The 22,299-nt window shown below is 41.1% G+C and overlaps 1 protein-coding gene across 2 annotated transcripts in view; it reads left to right on the forward strand.

Annotated features, from left to right (window-relative positions):
* Positions 1-19,882, forward strand: part of PAMR1 (peptidase domain containing associated with muscle regeneration 1) — a 52,357-nt gene extending 32,475 nt beyond the window's left edge. The window contains exons 7-12 of one of the 2 annotated variants that reach the window (XM_084520223.1): positions 9,793-9,963; positions 12,574-12,786; positions 14,413-14,479; positions 16,672-16,904; positions 17,317-17,612; positions 18,832-19,882. In XM_084520223.1, coding sequence (XP_084376349.1) covers positions 9,793-9,963; positions 12,574-12,786; positions 14,413-14,479; positions 16,672-16,904; positions 17,317-17,612; positions 18,832-19,368 — 1,517 coding nt within the window. In that variant the 3' untranslated portion in view covers positions 19,369-19,882. The remainder of the gene's footprint in view (positions 1-9,792; positions 9,964-12,573; positions 12,787-14,412; positions 14,480-16,671; positions 16,905-17,316; positions 17,613-18,831) is intronic. The other variant, XM_084520224.1, reaches the window with a different exon arrangement.
* The last annotated feature ends 2,417 nt before the right edge of the window (positions 19,883-22,299 follow it).

Consider the following 22,299-nt stretch of genomic DNA (forward strand, 5'->3'; position numbering starts at 1 on the left):
TCAATTCATAGGAAATCTCCACTCCTTACACCCCAAAACAATCTTGAGCATTTTCCTCAGTCTGCTAACATGCCTTAGAGTAAAACCATCCAGGGGATTCTCCTTGGTATGACTTGCCATATGGAAAGACAAATCAGTATTACAGGAGGCCAGTTCACCCCAGTCTATGTTTCAGGTATTCTTGTCATTCTGGACAGCACAAAGCTACTTTTCCCTGTCACTGCATCACTGAATCACTTAGGGACAAAGTCATCCTCCCAGGTCTGCTCCAATCGATGGTGTAAATCAGCTCTTCAGCATGGCAGGCCAAATAAAACTTTGCATCGCTGACACACTTTGGGGTCACCCTTTGGGGTCTACCCTTTGCAGAGGTTGCTGACTATGAGTTGCTGGTATACATCTGTAAGCTGCTGATGGAGATGTTTTCTGCCTCCTAGCTGAGAGGCAGGGGATTATCTTTTGATTTCTTTGGAGTGAAAAGAAATGAGAGAAAGGCCCAGAGCAGTTATAGATTTGGGGTCTCTGCCTCTAACTGCTCCTTGTCCTCTCTGAAGACTACTAATACATAGCTCATAGCTTTTTGGGTGCAAATGTGGAGCCTGCGCATTCTTTCAGTGTTTCAGTGCTTCGGGGTAACCTTAAATCTACTTTGAAAGCTTGTTGGAGTAACCAGCATGCTTAAGTGCTGACAGTTTCACTCCCCCCTCCCGTCCCCTCCCGTCCCCTCCCCAGTTCATTCAAAGGCTTTGTTCCTCCTTGAGGATTTTACACGCAAACATCTCTGAGGCTAGGTACCTTAGGCACTTCCCTTTGTTGTGCTCTTGGGCTTGATTTCACTGCCTTGCACACTCCTTGCAGCTGATAAAAAATACTACCAAGGCAGGATGGCCCCAGGCGGTAGGCATGATGACACAAATGATCAGGCAGTATCTCACTTGCTCTTTCTTATGGCTCCCATACTCCTCTTTGTATTCTTCAAGAGCTCAGCAACTGCGTTTCACAGCCAACCAAATTGCCCTGCTACTTCCTTAGTACTCTCCTGCTTTTTAATTCCCGTAATTTTCTTTTTCCCTATACCCTCATCTCAACACTTAGTAATTTTGATCTCTTTCTCTTAAACAGGCAATGCCAGATCATCTTTTCTGCCTGAAATCCAGCTTAGATCCCTTCCAAAGACTGAATAAACTATTCTCTCAGCCACACCGGAGTGAATCTATCTCATTAAATGGTGTTTTCCTGTTCCTGTTAATGGACATTCACAAACATTGTTTCAAAGCAACTTGCATTTCTTTAGAATGTCTTTCCCATCCGGCATTGCCTGGGCTTGTCCCTGCTCAGCTGGAAGGCTGACATCTCCAAAATGAAACACCTCAAGATGATTTACTCTCTTTTGTCATTTGGTATAATAAGGAGCATATCAGCTTCTCTGTGGCTCTACAATCTTCCCTGTGAGCAGATGGTGCTCTCCTCTGCAGCGTGATATTGTGATGTTTTCCAAGGGACACATTGGGGAACTCACTCTCAATATTAGTTCCTGCTGCTGATAGAGAAAGTGAATATTGAGGATCATTCATTAGGATTTCACTCAGTCCAGTATCCCATGCACAAACAGGTCCAGTTGTGTAATTAAGTAGGCCATCCGAATACCGAATACCGGAAAGGTTGTATCCAGAGACACAGCTTTCTAAGGGCTAGGAACAATGCTGATAAAGATCAAGTGGCTAATTGTAAGCAACAACCTCCAAATTGCCTCCGGATGAATAAATCACAGTGGGTGATCCAAGCATATTTTCACATGGATACTGTCTCATTCACAGAAGCAGGGAGCTGGAAAACATCAGGAGTGAGTTCCAATTGGCTGGAAGGGAATGAAAAGATTTAAATTTCAGTAGGGATTATGTCATAGTTTTGTGTAATTATTCCTAGCTGGTGGAACTGCTGCAAAAGTGAAGAGGCCCAGAAAGTAGGACTGGAAGTCTACAATCTCTAGTACTTGGGGTTGGCTCATGAGTTGCTCTTGTTATGATTTCCTTTGACATTTCCAGGATTAATGTGAGGACTGGCAAAAATCAACAATGAGAGGAGCTTTTCAGCTTCCAGAACTCTTTCAGGGGGCACAAATTAAGATCAGTGGTCTTTGTGGTAAATTGTGTGTCCCAGCATTTCTGCAGGAGATGCTGGTTTTGGAACTGAGAGAATGTGTCACCGCACAAGCCGTGAAGGAGGGCAGATAGTTTCCTCTTTTTTGAAACACAAGTTAATGCAAAAGTTAATGCAAAATCCTTGCTGGCTAACAAAGTGAATGGAAGCTACTGCAATGAAGGGGAACATTTCTGGGGAAGAATCCTTGTTCTTCTTCTAGCAGTGTCACAGAGAGAAGGGCATTCTCGCCACAGCTAACACAGCTTGCTCAATTAGGTGCTAGACAGAGCAGGTTTCTGATGCTCCAGCCACTGGGTGTGAGACCTGCTTGGAGTCATCCGCCAGCAATGGCACCTTTCTGCCCTGGGGCTGTGGCAGCTCTACCCATTCTCCTGCTGCAGACCTCAGGTATGCAATGTGGCAGTCAGCAGGCTTTGAAGGCCAGACCAGGAAGCTGGGGGTCCTAAAGCATGAATCTGGAGTCAGGGCTTCTCCCCTGCAGTGTGACTTGAAGCATCAAGGTCTCCCAGGCTCCCGGAGGTGGTACTGCCCTGCTCAGAGGAGATTGCAGAGCCACACTGCCCCAGGACGTGCCTCAGGATGCTGGTGGGCAATTTCATCAAACCCACCGCCAGCATCATATACTTGCTTGGAAGTCCTCCTCACTGCTTATGAGAAAAAATTAAAAAACATTCTCCTGAGTACTCTGAGCCACAGCCTCCAGAAATCCCTCACCTCATTCCCTCCTTGAGGACACAGGCATTCCAAAAACATTTTGACAGCCAATGCCCTTATGCTTTTGGCTAAAGTTAGTATCTGTGGGCTTATGTGTTAGGCATCCTCGTCTCTGGGCTGCTCTGCCAAGCTGCGGGGGGATGATGTCTGAGGAGAGCCATCTGAGTCCTCCTCCACATCAGCTCTTCTCTGCCAGCAAACCCTGTGGGAACCTGGGGCATCCTCACCTTGTGGGTGCCCGCTGGGGAGGGAAGGGATAGTGTAGGAATAAGGAGTGCCAGAGATTTGCATGGACTCACAAAGCTCAAGGGCCAAGAATAGAAAACAAGCTCTGTTATGAGTGAAGATGACAAATTCTGTAAGTCTGAATTCGGAAAAGCTCTTTATTCAAGGGGCTTTGCAAAGGGCGTCCTGCTCCCCCTCAACTCCTGTGCTGTGCCTTCAGGGGCACACAGCTCTCTGCTCCTGTACAGCTCCATCACCTCGTCACTGCTGCTGAGAACAGCGCATTGGATTATACAACGACACAATATTTTAATGCTGGTTTCTGCACAAAGCTGGGCCAGTTTGCAAGTAAACTTAGTAAGAATATACAGAGATAACGGCTCTTTTCCTAGCTCTGCCACTCACTCACTATTTGCCTTCTGGTAAATCACTTAATATGTCTGTCCTACAGCTTCCCCAGCAGTCACATGCAGACAGGCACTCATTTTACAAAGAATTCGGAAATACAGATATCATAAATTTTAGGAACTGCTATATAACGACACTCAGGTAGTCATGTAATTAGACTTGCCCTCATAACAAAAGTTAAACCAAGAAAAAGATTTTGATCAAGTCAGAGATTTACAAGACAAAAATCAAACCTGATGGGATTTGCCACTATTTACTTCAGCAGAGTTGGCCATAGGCAGCAACTGCAGCTACGGGTGGGCTGCATGAAGTGCACGTGGGTACCACTGGCTGGGAGTCCTCTGTTAGAACGGTTCTGAAGTGGTAAATTCACTTTTCAAAGAAATTTCTATTTTCTGCTGGATTTTTAAAAAATTACTTACTTAAGCAGAGAAAAAATAAATCACTTCCAATCCCACATCCCCTGCGTGTTAGGCTCTTTCCAGCAAGAGCATCTTGGAGCTGTGATTTCCAGGGCTTCCAGGTTCACTGGCTCCAGAGTACCTTGCCAGCCAGGGTGCTGTGGAGCCAGGAATCTGCAGAGCTCAGGGTCCAAAATCTTGCTGTAGAGGGTCCCTGTCCAGCTTTTGTCTGGCTCAGGGGCTGCTGTGGCTTTCAGCAAGGGGCTGAGTCACGGTGCCGTTCCCAGGAGAAGAGAATGGCGTTTAGGCTTTCTGCTGACAAAATGCCCAAATTCCATTTGGAGGCTGTTTCGGGATTTTGTTTCTGAGGATAGTCATTTAAATTTCTTCAGCTGAAGTCTCTGTCAGGCTTTCTTTGACAGTCATTAGAGTGGTTTTGGCTATGGTGGTGGCACTGTGAGCAGGTCCGTAGCTCTCTTTCACTGCAGAATATGTACGCTAGGAGCCATACCAGCAGAAGCTGCTCTGCACCCCTGCTCATCATCAAGTGCAGTTTCTGTGGCCATTTTCAGTGTTTGGCCTCCACTAAGCCTGCCAGCACACCTTATGTGAAAGCAATATTACAAGTGAATAGAAAAATTTTCCCCAAAGCCACTAGATGTCAAAATGTGCTATATACATTAGCATGGGTCAGTCTGAAAGCCAAACTCTGACTTGGGAATATGCAGAAAAATCAATTTCTTTAGCAGTAGTAGCATTAAAACATCCTGTGAGCAAATTAGTATAAAAAATAAAAATAAAAATTATTAACTCTTTCACCCAATATATTGGGGGGAGCAAAAACAGAAATATAAACGTTTAATTTGAAACAGCAACGAGAAATGAGATTTATTTCAGGTAAGCAATATATTATTGAAAAGGATGTGCAGAATTTAGAGATAATGTATGATTTGTGTGAGGGAATATATATTATTTAATGAGGAAGTGGGTGAGAGGAAGGCAGCAGAATAAAACGGTGTTCATTTAATGAAGGGACTCTGGGACAAGAGCAAATGATAATTCCATCAGGCAGGATTTGAAGGACACTGAAAAAGAAAAGTGTAGCCTAAGAGACCATCTAATTTATCTCACTGGTTATAAAATGAACATGAAAACTATTTCTAAATGGCAGATAATTCAGATCTGAGGAACGTCTCCTACTTATAATTGAGAAGAGAGAAGAATTTGCGCTGGTTTTATTAATAATGGAACATTTACTTAAAAATTCAGGAACTTACTGTTCCTCTAGTCTAGTTTTTCTCTGACTGAAGAAAGTTATCTGCAAAAGTGGAACCATTTTTGTGTTTCATATGGGACAGAAATATTTTTGTTTTGTTTTGTTTTCCAAGGCAACAAGTTAAGAGGCAAGAAGGATAATCAATTTTACTGGGATTCTCTGAGTTTGTTATATAGATACTTGAAGCAGTTCTGAGTTTTGTCCTCCCTCTAAAAACGGTTGTCACAGTTCAGCATTTCTTATGGAACTGTCTGTAGCCACCTTGTCTTACACCTCTCTACTTTCCTTTCTTGTAAACTGAGTTTTCTCAGGCCACTAGTTGCCTCACACACTAAAGTGACAAGGATTATCTATATGCCTATACAGATTAATTGTGGGACTTCCAAGGAACAACATGGTGGGGCAAAACATGGAAAAATTAAAACAAACAAACAAATCTCTTAGGTCATAATGGGCTTGCTAGTGATGATCAGTGTTCTCCAACATCTTCTTTGTTGTTTTGTTTTTATTTTTTTAGATAGATTTTCAGTTTTCAAGTGCTGAGACATACAATTTCAATTTAGATCCTACTATGTCTTTCAAACATTTGTCAAGAAGACTTTTGTAGCATTTTTCTTGAGTAAAAATTCTGTTATTAATTTTATTCTGCCTGAACATACCTCTTTATCTTCCTTTAAACATTTTGCCATATCCTTTCTGGTTTTAGCTTTTACATTATTACAGTTTTTAGTTTTGCATGACCAGAGCCGTCATTCTTAGCTCCTAGTCTCTTCTCAAGATTATTTTTCGCTAATTTTCCCCAAGATTATTTTTCCCTAATTCCCTAGTTTTTCTTTCAGATCCCCAGAGCCTTTATAGGTGTGATAACACCATGGCATGAGAAATGGATCAGGCTCAGACATGGGGTCTCTGTGTTGCTCAGACCTTTTTTTGGCAGACCTTGCATGCAATCTCTTTCATATTTGGCTGTCCATTACCATCTTGTAATTTTTCACTCACCTATCCCATTTTCTGGATTCTCGGTGTCTTTGGTCCTCTGTTTGTGGAAAGAAGGGTGCAGAGACTGAACACTACAACCTGAAATCCCTGCCAGTCTTAGTTCCATTTCTGCAGGATTGTCTCAAACATTACAGTTTAGGGTGAACATGACTGACCTCACAGTACAGTTCATAGATGTTCTTCAGGTAATTCTGTTTGAAGCTCTCTACCTTGCCATTTGCATCTTTGCAGTGCAAAGGGCACTGAGAGGAAAGGTAAGGTATTTATCTCTTGAGAAGCTAGGCACTGGCTGCTGTTCAGAGGACAGAGGCCTTTCGGCTACTGTGTATAACCAGAGGGTAGAGCTAGGTATGAATGACATTTACAAAATGTTCCTTTTTTCTTTCTTTTTGACTTCTGAAAAATGTGTTGGAGAGTTGGATATAGTCTTATATCAGGAGAGAATGTAAAGACTTCAGTACAATATCTCAAACAAAAGAGGCTGTCCTAAGATTCAGTGGAATATACTGCACATTCAGAAAGATGTAAGAACCCATCAGATTTATACCCTTGATGGGAAGCCATCTACAAAAAGGAAAGAGTGAATTGTATGAAGCACACAAGAGGCTAGGATTCCCTTCACAATAACTGTTCAAAACTTCATTGCCTGAAGTATTCACAAGTAAAAGGACAGGGTGCATAAGAGCTACCTGAGATTTATTAGGTAAAAGGGATAAAAGGCAAGTCAGGCTGTACAGGGAGAAAAGCTACAGAGCTCAAAATCAAAGCAGCAAAGGCAAGTACTAGAGTAACTGTATGTGACTTTCAGGCTAGATAATATAAGCTGAAAACAGAGCTCAGCTGCGGTAGTGAGGTGCAGGGAACATCTCAGGATTCAAAACCATGTTTAATTTGAAGAGAGTAAGAATGAACTAATGAAATGATCCAAAGAAAAGATAAAAGGCATGGCTGTGCCTCCAGTGGCACAGTTAAAGACTAGGACAGACCATGAGGGAGGATGATGAGAACAAGAGAACAGACACCCAGCAGATAGAGGCACGGGCAACAACAGGGACACGCCTGTTAATAATACTCAGCTGTTTTGCAATCAGAGAAATTCCACCATGACTCTGTGACACAAGTGGATATGAGCTAATGCTTATAACATCCCTGTGAGGAACAGGGTGCTTTCGTTTGATTGATACAGCAAATGAAGCAACTTACCCATGGCCACAGTTTCATAGCTATGATTAGATCTCATGACCTTCTGCCTCCATATCCTCTACTCTAGGCCATAGTTTCATTACTAAATCAATCTGTGCACAAAATCCTGAATTTACCTCATAAGTAAAACCAGAGTTGTTCCAGCTGGGTCACACTGGCATAGAGAATCTAAAGAAAGACTGGCAACCAAAGCAAATCGCAAGAGCTAGGAACTGAATATCTTAATCACTCAGGAGACTGAACAAGAACAAACACTCATAGTTTGTGGGTAAAAAGTAAGTGTAGCTTGGATAAGTTTTTTCCAGGAGGGACCTCGAACACAAAAGCACCAAATGATTTTTTCTGTAGAGCTGAACTGGACCACAAGAAAACAGAAAACCTGTATTTATGACAAAAAGGAGAACTCTGAGTGGTGTACAGATGGTTCTGATCAACTGTTTTCATTTGACAAGCTGAGTGTGACTTTACATCAACAGAGAGAAACACAAATATGATGCAATAAATTGAAATTTAGATATGGAGGGAGTTACTGGGAATACAAAGATCATAACTGGGATGACAAGCATTCACTGAGAAAATCTATGCTTCCATTATTTTCCTTTCATTTCTGCATGTGCTTTTGTATACACATATATACGCATGGGTATATTTCACATGAAAAGCCTCATGGGCAAGGAATGAATTTTGCTGAATTTTCATCATTATTCTTTTTCAAAAGATGACGCTGATGCAGAACGCTTGCAGACAAGAGGAAATGTTGACCTTCCCTAAGTGGATGTGTTTTGACTTGGAGTAGTGAGTCTGGGCCCGTCTCTAAAGTTGACGTATTAGACAGTTTTTCTTTCCAGGACTTGGGCTTACTAGTGCACAAGTGATTCTGCCAAATCATTGTTTGACATTTGTAGTAATCCATAAAATGAGGGGAATTTCTACTGAGCCTTGTTCTTGTGAGTGCTACTGCTTTAGGACGTTTACTCACTCAAGAATCTCTTTCCTTATGTGAATAATTGGATCGTCCATGCTCCATATAAATAGATGGAGTCATGCGTGTTCTGAGTAAGGATTACAGGCCTGAGGCCTTACAAAGTTTTTTCCTCTGCAAGTGTAAGGATCAAAATTTGGCTGTAAGCAACATTCTTTGTGTGTCCAGATCCAGTAGCTACAAGGCAAAACAGAAAGGGAAGTCAAATTCTAAAAACATAAAGCAAGGATGATCTCTGTAGCATTCACCTATCTATCTTCAAAGGAGTACTGCATCTGCTGGGTTGTGCAGACACCAAAATCTGTATTTCCTACATTGTTTTAATTTCTACATTGATACAGAAAATTGCTCTTGAAAAGTGACTTGCAGAAGGTGAATAGGACATGGGCATTCTTTGTCTCTGATAGCGAAGAAAGCATCAAATGAAGTTATCATGTGGCAGGCTAAAAACCAAACCTATGAAGGCAGTGGATTTTTGACACAACGCGTACTCTGTAGAACTCATTGCCACAGCATATTGTGGATATAAAGTATGTAGTTGAGTTTAGAAGATACTTAGACAAACTAATATAAAGGAATCCACCAGGGTATGTTTTACCAAAGATACCATCGTAGTTTGGGTAGTTCTTGAGCCTCAGATTGCTGAATGCTGCCAGATTATGCCAGGAAAGCATTCTTTTTGCTTTCTCTGTTTTTACATTCTTTTTATCAAACCTACCTTTTGCTGTCATTGAAGACAGAATTCTGTGCTGGATGGACCTTCAGTCTGATTTAGTATGGTTGGTTTGATGTTCTCAGAGAAATCTTGCTTAGGATGTTTAATCTAATATTTACTACTTGCAGTAGTTAAATACACCATCGTCTGTCAGTATTTCCCCAATAGAACAAACCCTGTGGAAAGAGTAAATATCACGGTTTGGTAAATATCAAGGTTCCTTTTTAATGTCATTATGATAATGTTTGATCTATACAAATAACAATGCTTTAATATTTCAGTGATGTTATCTGAAAAAGTATATAAATGTTGAAGGAAGAATTTGAAAGAGTTTAAAATTTAAGGCTCTTAAGGATCTAAATTTTCTGTTGACCAAAAATGGTTCAAGACCTGTTTAGGTGGAAGGTGCTTCAAATACCAGTGTTTTGAGCAGATGAAAATCATAATGGTACAAATACTTATGCATATGATCATTTTGAGTTATCCCATTGAACTGAATGGATCTAGGCATGTTTTGAAAAGTGACGTATATGTAAGTGTGTGTAGAAATGAGGTATAAACAACTTTCTAAAATCAGCAGTTGTCTTGCAATTTTGACTTCTGTGCCCATTTTAATTGGTTTTTCAATGTTCTAAATAAAGAATCATCTTAACACAGTCCTGTTTTTGTAATAAAGTGGATTTTTTTGAAATATCTGAACTGTCAGTGGTGATGTGTAGGACTCCAGGTGCTCCCGCTCATGGTATTGTGGAAGGAGATGACTTTAAATACGGGGCCCAGGTTTACTTCAAGTGCAACGCAGGTTACAGCTTAAAAGGCAGCCGTGTTGCCTACTGTCAGCTTGATGGGATTTGGTCAACACATCATCCCGAATGTGGTAAGGTCACTTTAAGTTTTGGTTCTTATCAAGTGTTTCAACCATTGTATTCGCATGAAACCAGAATATCTAAATCTCGCTTGAAATTTGGTAGATCCATGGCTTAACATGATGTTCTTATGTCTTCCTGCCTTAAATAGCAGTAGGGATTCTTATTTTATTCTGCTGGAGCCCAAGCCTGCAAGACTTACTTATATAAAGGTCTGACTGAAACATCGAATGACTGAAAAATAATCTCAAAAACTGTAGGCATACATCCTTCTTATATTATACACTGGCAATTTCTAGGACCAACTCCAAGTGAGGGTCTTTGTGCATCAATGGATAGCTACTTCCATTGCTACGTACCTCTGATACTTTCTCTGCAGGAGCTTGGTGCACTCTGTGGAGGTGATTGAGGCTTACCACATGAAGACTAGACTCTTAACATCAACAGCATTCCCATCCTAGAGAAAAACTGTTAAAAGAGAAACTTCTATCCATTCTTGCTGTGCAAGTTTGCATGCCTATGGTAGATCTACCATTCACTTTGATTCAGCTGTGATATTCCAAGCCCCTTCTTCCCATCCAAAGAGACTTCTAATTTTTCTTTAGTTGTTCCATATTGCACAATTTTATTTCCATATTCCAGAATAATTTGTATCAATTTGAAAAGTGCTTTCACAACTGGGTTGTGGCAAGCAATGCAAATTTCAGGTGAAGTGTCGTGAAACAGCTGTATATAAGTTCATCTGAAAAAGCAAGCAAAGGCATTCTTCTGTCTAGAGAGAACACCTCCAATTGCAATAAATGTGATAATTTCCTGCTGCATGACGTCCCTGGATAAAGATCTGTTGAAACATCTGTCTCTAGACTTGATTGTTACTGTAGTATCAGTGCTGAAATTTGAGTCTCTCCTTCCCAGATGTTTTCTCTTTGTTTTTAATGTGTCAGAAAAATCATAACCCAGAACTTACAGAAGAAAAGAATTATGATTTGAGTTACTGATAGGCACAGGATGAAATAAGAGAAGGTCTTTGTTGACTTATTTGGTCAAGCTTTGGTACATTTGGAAACAAATGCACTCTGCTCATCAGATGATGCCTCTAGGCTAGATATCAGCACAGAAAACAACTTGCAAATGAAGCATTATACTGTGGGTGATTCCCTGCAGTCTTCAATCAGTATCAAGTTATAAGTCATCTGTGAGAGAGTAAGACAGCCCCTGAGGTACAGGGCAGAAAGAGAGAGCCAAAAGAAAAGGAGACAGGGCTCGGCTTCTCCCTTTCTCCTGGTTGAGAGGAAGTTCAACTCTCATTCTTGTTTATTCAATATGACTCATGTGGAAAAGTATTGAAGTACACGCAAAACCTTCAGCGTATACAAAAATCCAGTGTCATTAAATAAAGCACTGAAATGCACACTACACTTGAATTATACGCTCAGTGTTAAGAGCACATGCCCTTATTGAACCTTGTACCACCATGGTTAGCTATGTGCTTACATCTTTGTTGGTCTGGGCTCTGTTGGTCTGGTCAGGCCCATGCCTATGCACTTTTACTGTGCTCCTTTCACAGGGATTTTAAGCATTTTGGTTTGTGTTGGTGCTTTTGTGAAGTGAGGCTCAGCAGAGTCTGAAGCAATGCCGCGAAGGGGTCATTTCTGGTCAATCAAAAGACCACAGTCTTCTCAGGACGCTCTGTGCAGAGCAGCACCAACACTGTCTAAATGAGACCTTCACTGGATGTCATGCAATGAGATAGAGGAAGAGTTAAATAGAATTGCATATTACCATCAGCCTGACAAGAAAACTGAGATGAAATCCAAAAAAAGCAACCTTTTCCAGCTGCTAATTATAAAGAGCGGAGGGGTCAAGATTACAGGGAATAGCATTCATTAGCATCAGATAGGGAATATTTTCATCTAGATTTAGGCCAAAAATTTAAGCTTATTGAAAGAAAAAAGAACAACAGCAAAAAAAAAAAAAAAGGAGAGGAAAATATTGGGAAGGAGAAAGTAAAAGAGGTTTTATAGGCAGTGTGCTTATGAATTTCCACATTAAACTTTTAGTATCAGTAAATATATTTATATATGTTCTATTTAAATTCCTGTATTTCCCTGGATTATTGAGATCTCTCTGTCAGTGCTAAGAGACCAAACTGCAACCAAACATAAAAGCAAAATTAAGTAGTCTAGTTTATTATTCAAGTCCAGTAAAGTATTGGAAGTATATAAAGGGAAAAGGATGCCAAGAGCCTGTTTTCTGCAAATAGTTTAAGTGCATCCTTTTTTTGCTCCTGAAGTAGCCCCGTTAATGTTAATGGGACATTAACATCATGTAAAGTCAAGGTTCTTTTTCAGGATTGGCAGCCAAGTTTTAAGGACTTTTTAATGATTTGAGAGTTTTACACTTTCAACAAAGACAAATGTATTATAAATAGACATCTGTATTAACATTTCTTCTTTAATATATGATCTTTTCTAAGACTGGGATCCCAAACGGGTCTTGGGGCATCCTTAATGAAGTGCAGAATGCGTTGTAAAATCTGAATGAAATGTCAAGCAGTGTGATGGGTGAAAATAATGCTGTGAACTTGATAAAATGGTTACTATTTTTCCCCCTATCATTAGTTCTAGATGAAAAAAACTGCTCAGATCCTGGTGGCCCACTCAATGGCTACAGAAGAGTAATGGAAGATGCTGAGCTCTTGAATGGACGCTATGCAAAAATTGGCACAGTCATTGCTTTCTTTTGTAACAACTCATATGTTCTTAGTGGGAATGAAAAGAGGACCTGCCAAGACAATGGAGAATGGTCAGGGAAACAGCCAATCTGCATAAAAGGTAGTTTACAAATTTTTTATTTATTTATTTTTTTTACAACAACTCTTACAAGCTGCTATGTTTTTACTGGAGTTTGCTTTTTATATTTTGCATTGGCCAAAGAAACATTTTTCCTAAGAATAAACTCTGACTGACACCTGATACTGAGATTGGTAGTTTGCCAGCTCTTACTGGCTGCTAAACTCAGCCAGAGAAGCTGCCAGTGATTCCAGCAGATGCTTTCATCTTTAAAGATGGTGAGTAATGCTCCCCATAACCCTTATTACCCTCTTTCTAGGATGAAATCTGTATAAGGTTAAAAGCAAAGAAGATCAGCAGGGAATTGAAATAGAAGGAAATAACTGTGTCATCAGAATTGTTGTGACAGGACCCAGCTCTCCTCTCACAATGCTGTTCAGTTGGTGGGACCAGTCCTGAGCATAAAGGTTTATAAGGCCAAGCCTGTAGATTGCAGCCTTGGACATTCGGTTCAGAAAACCACTTGAGGACATGCTTAAATTATCTGTGTTCACCAAACCATTGAAACACATCTTTAAATACTTTGCTAGAAAGGGACTTATGCTGTTGACCTGGGGCTACTGTAAGCATGAGCCCTGAATGGATGAAGGAATTTGGGCTGGGGAACTGCCAAATTCATTTTCCCAAAGCAATTTTTTGAAATATATTTTAATGGATTTTTTTTTTTTTTTGTTAACTGAAGTAATGATAATATAAGGAAATATATCTGTCCCCTGAGGAATTTGCTTTATTCTGTTATTTTAGATGGAAATACTCTCTCCCTGAAGCGTATAATCATCTCCATTTGTGGAAGGCTTCTTTATTGAAGTTAACTTTGACAATGACATAAAGGTTAACATATACAGTAATCACAAAGAGCTAGATATTGTTAAATCCCACTGAACATGAGTGCTCAGGCATACAGATGAAATACATCCTGCAAGATTCCTTTTCTTCCACTGTGCGCAGCAGGAAGGAGATCCTTGCAGAGTTATTTGAAGTGATAAAGCTGAATATTTTATCCTGCTTTTAAAGTAAATAAACAGAACATGCAAAATTAGAAATCCTCAATTGTCCTTCTGCTATTTTGTGCACATTCAGGTAACTCTGTGGTGTTCGTTTCCTTCAGAGCCCCCAGCTCCTCCCAAAGGGTGCCCAAGCAAACAGGCTCTCAGAAGCCTGTAATATCTTGCAGCCTTTCTCAGTGTGCTGACTCACTGGCATTAGATCTGTGTGGCTACATAGGTGGAAATTAAATGTTTTTTTTTTGTATGGTTCTATTATTGCTAAAGTTTGCTCAGATTCATAACTGCCAGCTGTGGTGGTGTAAATCTGACATTCAGATACTCTAATAGACAAATCTTCTTCAACAGCTGAAAGTGTCCAGTGCAGATGATGCTGAGTTGCTTCCATTGTGGTAAATGGATAGATATGGAGACCTGTGGGGAACTATTTTCCTAAAGCTTTACCTTGTAGGGCCTACCTTTATTACAATGCACATAATTTACTGCCCCTTTTCTTAATCCAGCCCCCTATTGCTAGTGAGAGGAAAGGGTGGAAATGGGTATGAATCATAACATTTTAGCTGTGAATGTGGAAAAGTACTGTGCAACATTATATTTTTTCTAGCCTGCAGAGAGCCAAAGATCTCTGACCTGGTGAGACAGAAAGTGCTTCCAATGCAGGTTCAGTCAAGGTGAGAATGCAATACCTCAAGTACAGTTTTAAGAAATTGTGATTGCTTTTCCTCTCCTTTCCATCCCATGACCATGCCCTGACTGAGCAGCTTTTCCTAGGAAATGCTTCATGTGTACTCCACTGATAACCGAGCCCTGAGAGCTGCTGGGAGGGGAGGTCTGGTTAAGCACAGGTGTGCAAGCTGCAGGACGCTGCCAGGAAGAACTGCATGGTTAGAGGTGTGCAAACCACTGGACAGTGCCAGAATTAGGCTTGCAAGCTTGTAACAGACTACAAGAACAGTCTGAAGAACAGTTCCCTGGAGCTGGGGATGTATCTTAAAATATGAAAATGTGTTACCTTTGTGAAGAAATGAGTGAGGAGAGCACAAGAAGGGAAAGGGCAATGTAGTCTGCTTCCATGAGGTTTCACTACCCATTAGGTTTCACATTATAGCACAGTTGATATAAAGTTGGGTTTGGGATGGACACAGGGAAAAGGTGAAGGAGAATAGGAGGGGATGAAGTGAATGAATGATTAGACCTTGTGTGAGTTTGCCCTTTTGCTGATTTCTTGAAATGAACACAATCTGAATCTGGTTATGCTGAAATGTTCAGTTTAATTTCTGTCCAAGTAGTCATTTCTCATTTCAGCGTTTTCTTTCAGTAGAGGATTCATTTATTTTTAGATGCAGCGCAAGAACTGTCCTCATCTTTGGTCTTAAAAACAGCCATTTGAGGGCAGAATAAAGGTCCAGCTCTAGCCATATCTTGTCTCTGGCAATGGCCAGTAGCAGATGCCTAGAGAAGCCTTTAGGAACAAGGCAACATGTACCCCCCACACTTCTCCCACTCCCCAGCTGTCTGTAGTGTATGAGTGTTGAGGTGGCCCTGGGAAGCCATCAGGAGGCTTTCATAGCCATCAAGATTTGTTGCTTCACTTTTGAACGCAGGTCTTTTTATGCTAAATGTTTCAGATATTAACACCAGCTGTATGAGAGTGCATGCATGCCCCCACCTGCATAGCATCATGATGGCATCTCATGTCTGTGCACTGTTTTTGTCCCTTTAAGCATGATCCCATGAAGTAGCACAGATAAATAAAGAGGACAAATGTGGATTTTGTAGCATTGCGTGGTCACACATGAGTAGGGAATGGGACCCAGGCAGTTTGAGCATGACCAGAGCAATTCTCATCCTTCTTCCAAAACCCAAGAAACTTCTTATTGCTCTTCTTCTTAGTAAGTTTATTTTCCCTGAGTGGTGTCATGTATCTCCTCACAAATTCTATATGGTGAAGGTAGTCTTTGTTTCTCTCTGACCGAAAATGGAATTACTATGTGAAAAAGCATTCTTATGGCTTTTCTGGATACAGGCAGTTCCAAAAATAGCAAAGGAAATTATTTTCCTGCTGTTTTTTTTTTTTTTTTTTTTTTTCAGATTTAAATAGTTTGTTGTTGTTGTTGTTTTGTTTTGTTTTGTTTTGTGTAGATATATGCTTTTAACCATTAGAACAAGGAATATATTTTAAGTGATGAAGATTTAAGTATAACTGTAGTCAAGCTTATGGTCCATATCCAGGCTGGTGCATATATTTATTTTTTTTTAATTATGTGCCATGTTTCAGCTAATCAGTACAATTTCCAAATGGAAGCTTAGTGATTATTGCAATTATGAAATCTCTGTGGTGAGGTAATTATCTGTTAATTGCTAAATCAAGCAACTTTATCAACATGATTTAATCTGAATCGATTCCTAATACTGCCTATTAAAACATTCACTAGAGAAAAGAAGTGCCTAACTCCTCTCTAGTGAGAATTAATTATGGCAGCACCAACTTCTAGTGTAATTTCTCTATTTAAAAACACAATATCTCAGTCCTTTTGTGAAGGGTGAAACCTGTTCCACACTCAAAGACAACTAAATATAATCCAGAAACTGTAAAATAAAAATAATTTAAAAAAAAAAAAAAGAGATACAAATAATTTAAAAATATGTGAATATATATATATGTATATATATAAATAAAATATCTGGGATGTAAATGGCAATATTGCTAAACTATGTTGGAAGGATATTTGTCTTCTGTTTTCACAAGCAAACTACCTGCTTATATTTTAAAATGTTACTTAAGACAGCTGGTGATAAAGCTATGGAAATGATCTCTTTTATTGTGTTGTTATCATGACCTTGTGTTTGTGCATTGAAACAGGGAAACACCTTTGCATCAGCTTTACTCATCTGCATTCAGCAAGCAAAAGCTTGAAATCTACCCAACCAAGAAGCCAGCACTGCCATTTGGAGACCTGCCCCCCGGGTACCAGCATCTGCACACTCAGCTTCAGTACGAATGCATTTCTCCTTTCTACCGCCGCCTGGGTAGCAGCAGGAGGACTTGTCTGAAGACAGGAAAATGGAGTGGGAGGGCCCCCATTTGTATTCCAAGTGAGTCTCAGAGGGAAGAAAAGCACACGTCTCTTGGCGGATGGGGGCACAGGCTGTGTATTTGTCTTAGATAATTAGGGAGTCCCAGCAGTGTAGGCTGCCTATGCTTCCAGCTGGGAGATAGGAGCAATAAAGGTTGGAGGATATATGGCTCTTTTTACCATCAGTAGGTGATGTAGGTGATGGTAAAGGGATCAAGCTTTCAGCATGGTAATTTGCCATCGGTTTTTCTACCCTTTCATTGAGCAAAGGGAATGAGGTTCTGTCATGATTTGAAAATTTGTTCCTACTATCACCTCATGTTTTCCTGTATTTTTATTGCAAAAATGTATTTTTATTGCAAAAACCATTGTAGTTTGGTTTCTTTGATTGGGAAGAGGTGTCACCTCCTTCTTTGTCCATGTTTCCCCAGTCTGTGGAAAGGCAGAAAACATCACTCTTCAGAAGACAGTGACCTCTACCAGGTGGCCCTGGCAAGCAGCAATCTATCGGACAGCCAACGGGGTGAAGGAGAACAGCCTCCGAAAAGGGTCCTGGATCCTCATCTGCAGCGGGGCCCTGGTGAACGAGCGCACCGTGGTGGTGGCAGCTCACTGCGTCACTGACCTGGGCAAGACCATCGTCCTCAAGTCAGCAGAGCTCAAGGTGGTTCTGGGGAAGTTCTACAGAGACGATGACAGGGATGAAAAGACCATCCAGAACCTGCGGGTGAGTAAGTCTGCTGGGAGCTGAAAATGATGAGCACTGACAGATGCTGATCACATCCGTCTCGTATGGGGAGAAAAAGATTATCCTTTGGGCAATGTATTGTTTTACACGCTATTCCTTGAAATACATCTCTAGAGATTCAACTGACAGAATGATCATGGCATAAGGAGGGCACGTGCTGTAGTGCTTTAATTCCCCTGACACTGTCCAACCAGCATGTTTCTCCCCTAACACCAATCACTGAGAAAATAGCTCAGGTTCCACGGGCCATGACATCTTGAGTGATATTGCCAGAAAAAAAGAAGAGGTGCCAGCTACTGTCAAAAGCGATTAGCATAATTTATGAAGGAAACACTTGTGCTCTAGATCCTGGTTTGACACCGTGAACGCATTTCACATCTCAGCCCCAAAGCTGTCCAGCTCCAAACTCAAAAGAAGTTTGTATCTGATTCCAGCTCCAAAAACAGCAACTCAGGCTCAGAATAGCTTGTTTTTTCAAGTAAAACCAGGAGCATAGAAATCAAAATGAGGAGAAATACAGTAATTTTGGCTGTGAATTTTTTTCTGAAGTGGGGAGATATGTGAATCAATTAAAGGATTTGATCCAATAGTTAATAATTAATTTGTTTCCTCTCTCCCCTTTATTTTTGATTCCTTTCTCTAATTCCAACTTTCTCAGACCTACCTAGATATATTATTTTTTGACAATTTTTTAGCTCCCATGTTATGTTATGTATTGCTAATATATATATATATATATATATTTATTTTTTTTTTTTGGGGGGGGGTATGATGGCTGAATTTCAATGAGAATATAATATTTAATTTCAAAAGGCCCTCAAATTCAAATTATACAGACAGAAGATGACATCACAGGTGAATTCTTTTCAGTAAACAGTGGAAAAACTTGAACTGCACATTAACTCCCTATTTTTTTGGAAATGTCCTTGACTATATTTCATTAGAAGGAGCTTTGTACAATAAAAACTGTCCTGAAACGACCCCCCACCCAAAAAAAAAAAAAAAAAAGTTCTTAGAAGATGCTTGGTCTCTTTGCTTATTTCTCATTTGAGTGAGCTCTAAGGTGAAAGAACCCTTTGGGAGCAGAGGTTGAGTTAAGTAATGCTAAATAAACTAAAAAGTACTAATATGGAAATAATGCTGCTGATTTTCCATGGCTGTTAACGCTACAATTGTTCTCGTTCTGTTTCCTCCCCAGATTTCTGCCATCATAGTGCATCCCAATTATGACCCCATATTACTCGACTCTGACATAGCTATCATAAAACTCTTGGACAAAGCCAGAATCAGCAGTCGCGTTCAACCCATTTGCTTGGCATCTTCTCATGACTTGACTTCACCCACAGAGGATTTAAAAATAATGGTTACTGGCTGGAAGGTGTTGGCTGACATTAAAGATCCCGGATACAAGAACGACACGATCCGCATGGGAGCTGTTCGGATGGTGGACTCACTGTTGTGTGAGCAACAGTATGAGGACAACGGGATACAGGTCAGCATCACTGACAGCATGTTCTGCGCCAAACAGGACCACACGGCCTTTTCGAATATCTGCCCTGCCGAGACTGGTGGGATTGCAGCCATAACTTTACCAGGAAAAGCATCTCCTGAGCTAAGGTGGCACCTGATGGGATTGGTGAGCTGGGGTTATGATAAAACTTGCAGCCTAGAACTCTACAGTGGCTACACCAAAGCTTTTCCCTTTAAAGACTGGATTGAGAAGAACCTGAAATAAAAAGCTGTGTCTGGAAATGGCATTTTATAATTACCATAATATCTGTCACAGTCTCCTCTGCTTTAGGCTTCTCATCCCAATGATGAGCCACGTCTGGGATAAGGTTAAGGCAGACACCCTGGTAATTTGTCCTAGGATCAGATGTTCCATCAGGCTACTCTTAATTCCTGGCAGAGTGTCTTTGTGCATGGGAAGTTTTGCCATATTTCACCTGTCTCCCCTGGTGGGAGGACGATGCCCTGCTCCTGAGTCTGACATACAGAAATGGGACAGCAAATTCTGACTGAAATTAATCTGTAGCATGGAGTCCCTTAGAGAAATCAACGGTGAGCCTCTCCCAAAGGTCAGCGTGACTGACAGGAATAAGAGGCTGGAAAGAGTAGCCTGAATTCATTACGATGGATGAGCTTGTTACGGTATGTGCTGTCTCTATTGCCATAGTACAATGTAATCTTTTTCCCTCCCAAGTACTTTACACATTTAAATAAACCATGGTTTGTTTTTTTAACCTACATACCCATGTCTGACATTATTTAGATTCCTTGTTGCTTTATCTGTGTCACACTCTAGGGACTCCCTGCTGCCCTTGTCTGTTTGCATGTGACTCACTTGGGACTCTGGGACTCTTCAGGCACACCGAAAGGCAAAATTAGCACAAAATTCAACTACTGCATAAATAACAAGAATCCTTTTTTTTTTTTTTTTTTTTTTTTCCCTTAATACATCCAGTGATGGTATTGTATATGAGCCATTGCAGTGAAATGTACCTGGAGGGTTAACTCCCACCTTGTATTCTGAACAGATGAAAACCCAAAACACACTTTTCAAAGCATTTTTCCATGTGGATTATTTCAAAGACCTCTGAAAACCTTGGGACAAGTTCTGGTTTCTGTCAGTTCACACACTTTTGTGGCAAAATAACTCCCCTGTAGTCCACCAGGGTAAAGAATAAAGTCCAGCTCTCATGCTTAGTAGAGGCTTTTCTTAACTGGACTTTTTGACATCCGAGTATAAGATTCTCCCGTTGGGCATGTTGCCAGTGGAGAGACTTTGGTGTCCTCATGGTCCTTAATTACTGCTCTCTGCCTAAATCATTTTCCTCTATTCAGCTGTGGATGAAGACTGAAGATGATCCCTAGAAAAAGTTTGTGAGAGTGGACAGAGGAATGTCTCCTGTCACAGATCTGTCATCTATGACACCCTGGAATTTGCAGGACTTCCAGATTATTACAGAGCCCAAACCAAGTCAGAGCAACAGTTGGATGTGAAGATGTGATGAAAGGATTTGTTACTCTCACCAGGAAGGACTTGCATGTTATAAGCTTGCTGCTATAAGCTATCAAGTCTGTTTTCAACTCTCATTTCTCTGACGCCATGAAATCTTGTTTAGTGTTTCTTAGTGCTCAGAAGTTTTTCCACCTACTTTTGAATCTGAAAATTACTGCTAAAAGGGCAACTTGTATTGGGGACCACTCTGTGTAATTTCTGTTTGCTTTCCTGGTCAAAAGTACTTAACACTTTTGAAATTATCTTATTTTTACTGGTGATAGGATCAGTTTATTTGTTAATTGAATCAGAAAGTTTAAGGGCTACAACCAAAGTGAGTTACTTTTCTTGATGTTGCTTGTCTATCTCCTCCTGCCAGGAGATTATGCTTGGCTGACAAACTGCATGACAACAAAAATTCTGAATTAAATGTGAAAAATGAGATCCGTTCCTCTGCTGGGAGGAACATGTTTCAGTGAATGTATGGTACTTGTCCTCTAAAAGAAGTGTTTAGAGGATATTAGGTGGCAGTTTTGGAGGAGAGTAAACTCACAGAAGGTTGACACGTGTTTCTTCCTAACACTATCAACAGTGAATGAAATGAAGGAATGAGAAAGAAATATAATTGTTTATTGGAGCATGGCTTGCCCAGTGTGAGCTCTTCCGTGGTTAAGTTAAATAAAATTCTCACACCCAGTAAGAGAAATTCTCTTCTAAAACAGAAATCATAAAGGGCCATGAGCTGGATCTTTTCTCCGCTGTGGCACTGTAGCTGCCCTGCTCTATATCGTGTTGTTCTCCACTGCTGCAACTGAGAAGGTAGGCCACAGGGGTTTTTCCCTGTAGGATTTGTCCAAAGGAGAGCTAGGTGCTCCGCACTGAACTGCAAAGTCTGAGTTAATTCCAGCCTTAGCCCTCACTCCTCTCCTCTTACCGCAGCTCATCCATACTGAGTATTTACTGATCCTCCAGCTCCTCCTCAGTGATGAATCCCATCCCCATGTCATTTCAGTCCCTACAGATCTGGCAACGTAAAGCTGAAATCTGCTGGGCTTGGGCAGCAACAATATAGCTGTTCCCTGGCTGTGTATCACAGAAAAGTGTATTATTGGAGAGAAACTTGAAGGAACTGATGGGATGAAAATCACCGGGTGTTAAGGCTCGTCGTGGGAGGAGGGTGCTACAGCTGTGCACGCACCGCAGAATTCAGCCCCCTCCCTTTCACAGGATGGAGATGCTATTTAGGGGGAAGCAAGGACATGGTCAGGCTTCGCTGGACACCAGCATTAAGATTTCAGCTCGGTCCTTTATGGAAGGAGGACTCAGCTGCAACATCGGGGTCTGCTTCTGGACCACCACCGGGCTGAATCCTAGATCCAGTTCTGGCTGATCTCCAAACGCAGCCACCGTGCGTTGTTCCTGCGTTATGTGACAGATACATGGCCGTGTACATGTACTGATACACACGGGCACATGGGGCGGGCGGTCACAGCGGGGCACCCAGTACCTGAGCTGCCCCCGGGGGTTACAAATATGCTCCCGGCTCAGCCTGCCCCCCCGGCCCGAGCAGGGCAGGGGTTAACACCTCCCTCCAAGGAGGGAGAACCGGGGGTGCAGGCTGGCAAGACCCAGCCCCCCGGCTGCAATCGCTGCTCCTGGGGAGCT

Source organism: Aythya ferina (genome assembly GCF_964211825.1).
Source record: "Aythya ferina genome assembly, chromosome: 5".
NCBI classification, from domain to species: domain Eukaryota; kingdom Metazoa; phylum Chordata; class Aves; order Anseriformes; family Anatidae; genus Aythya; species Aythya ferina.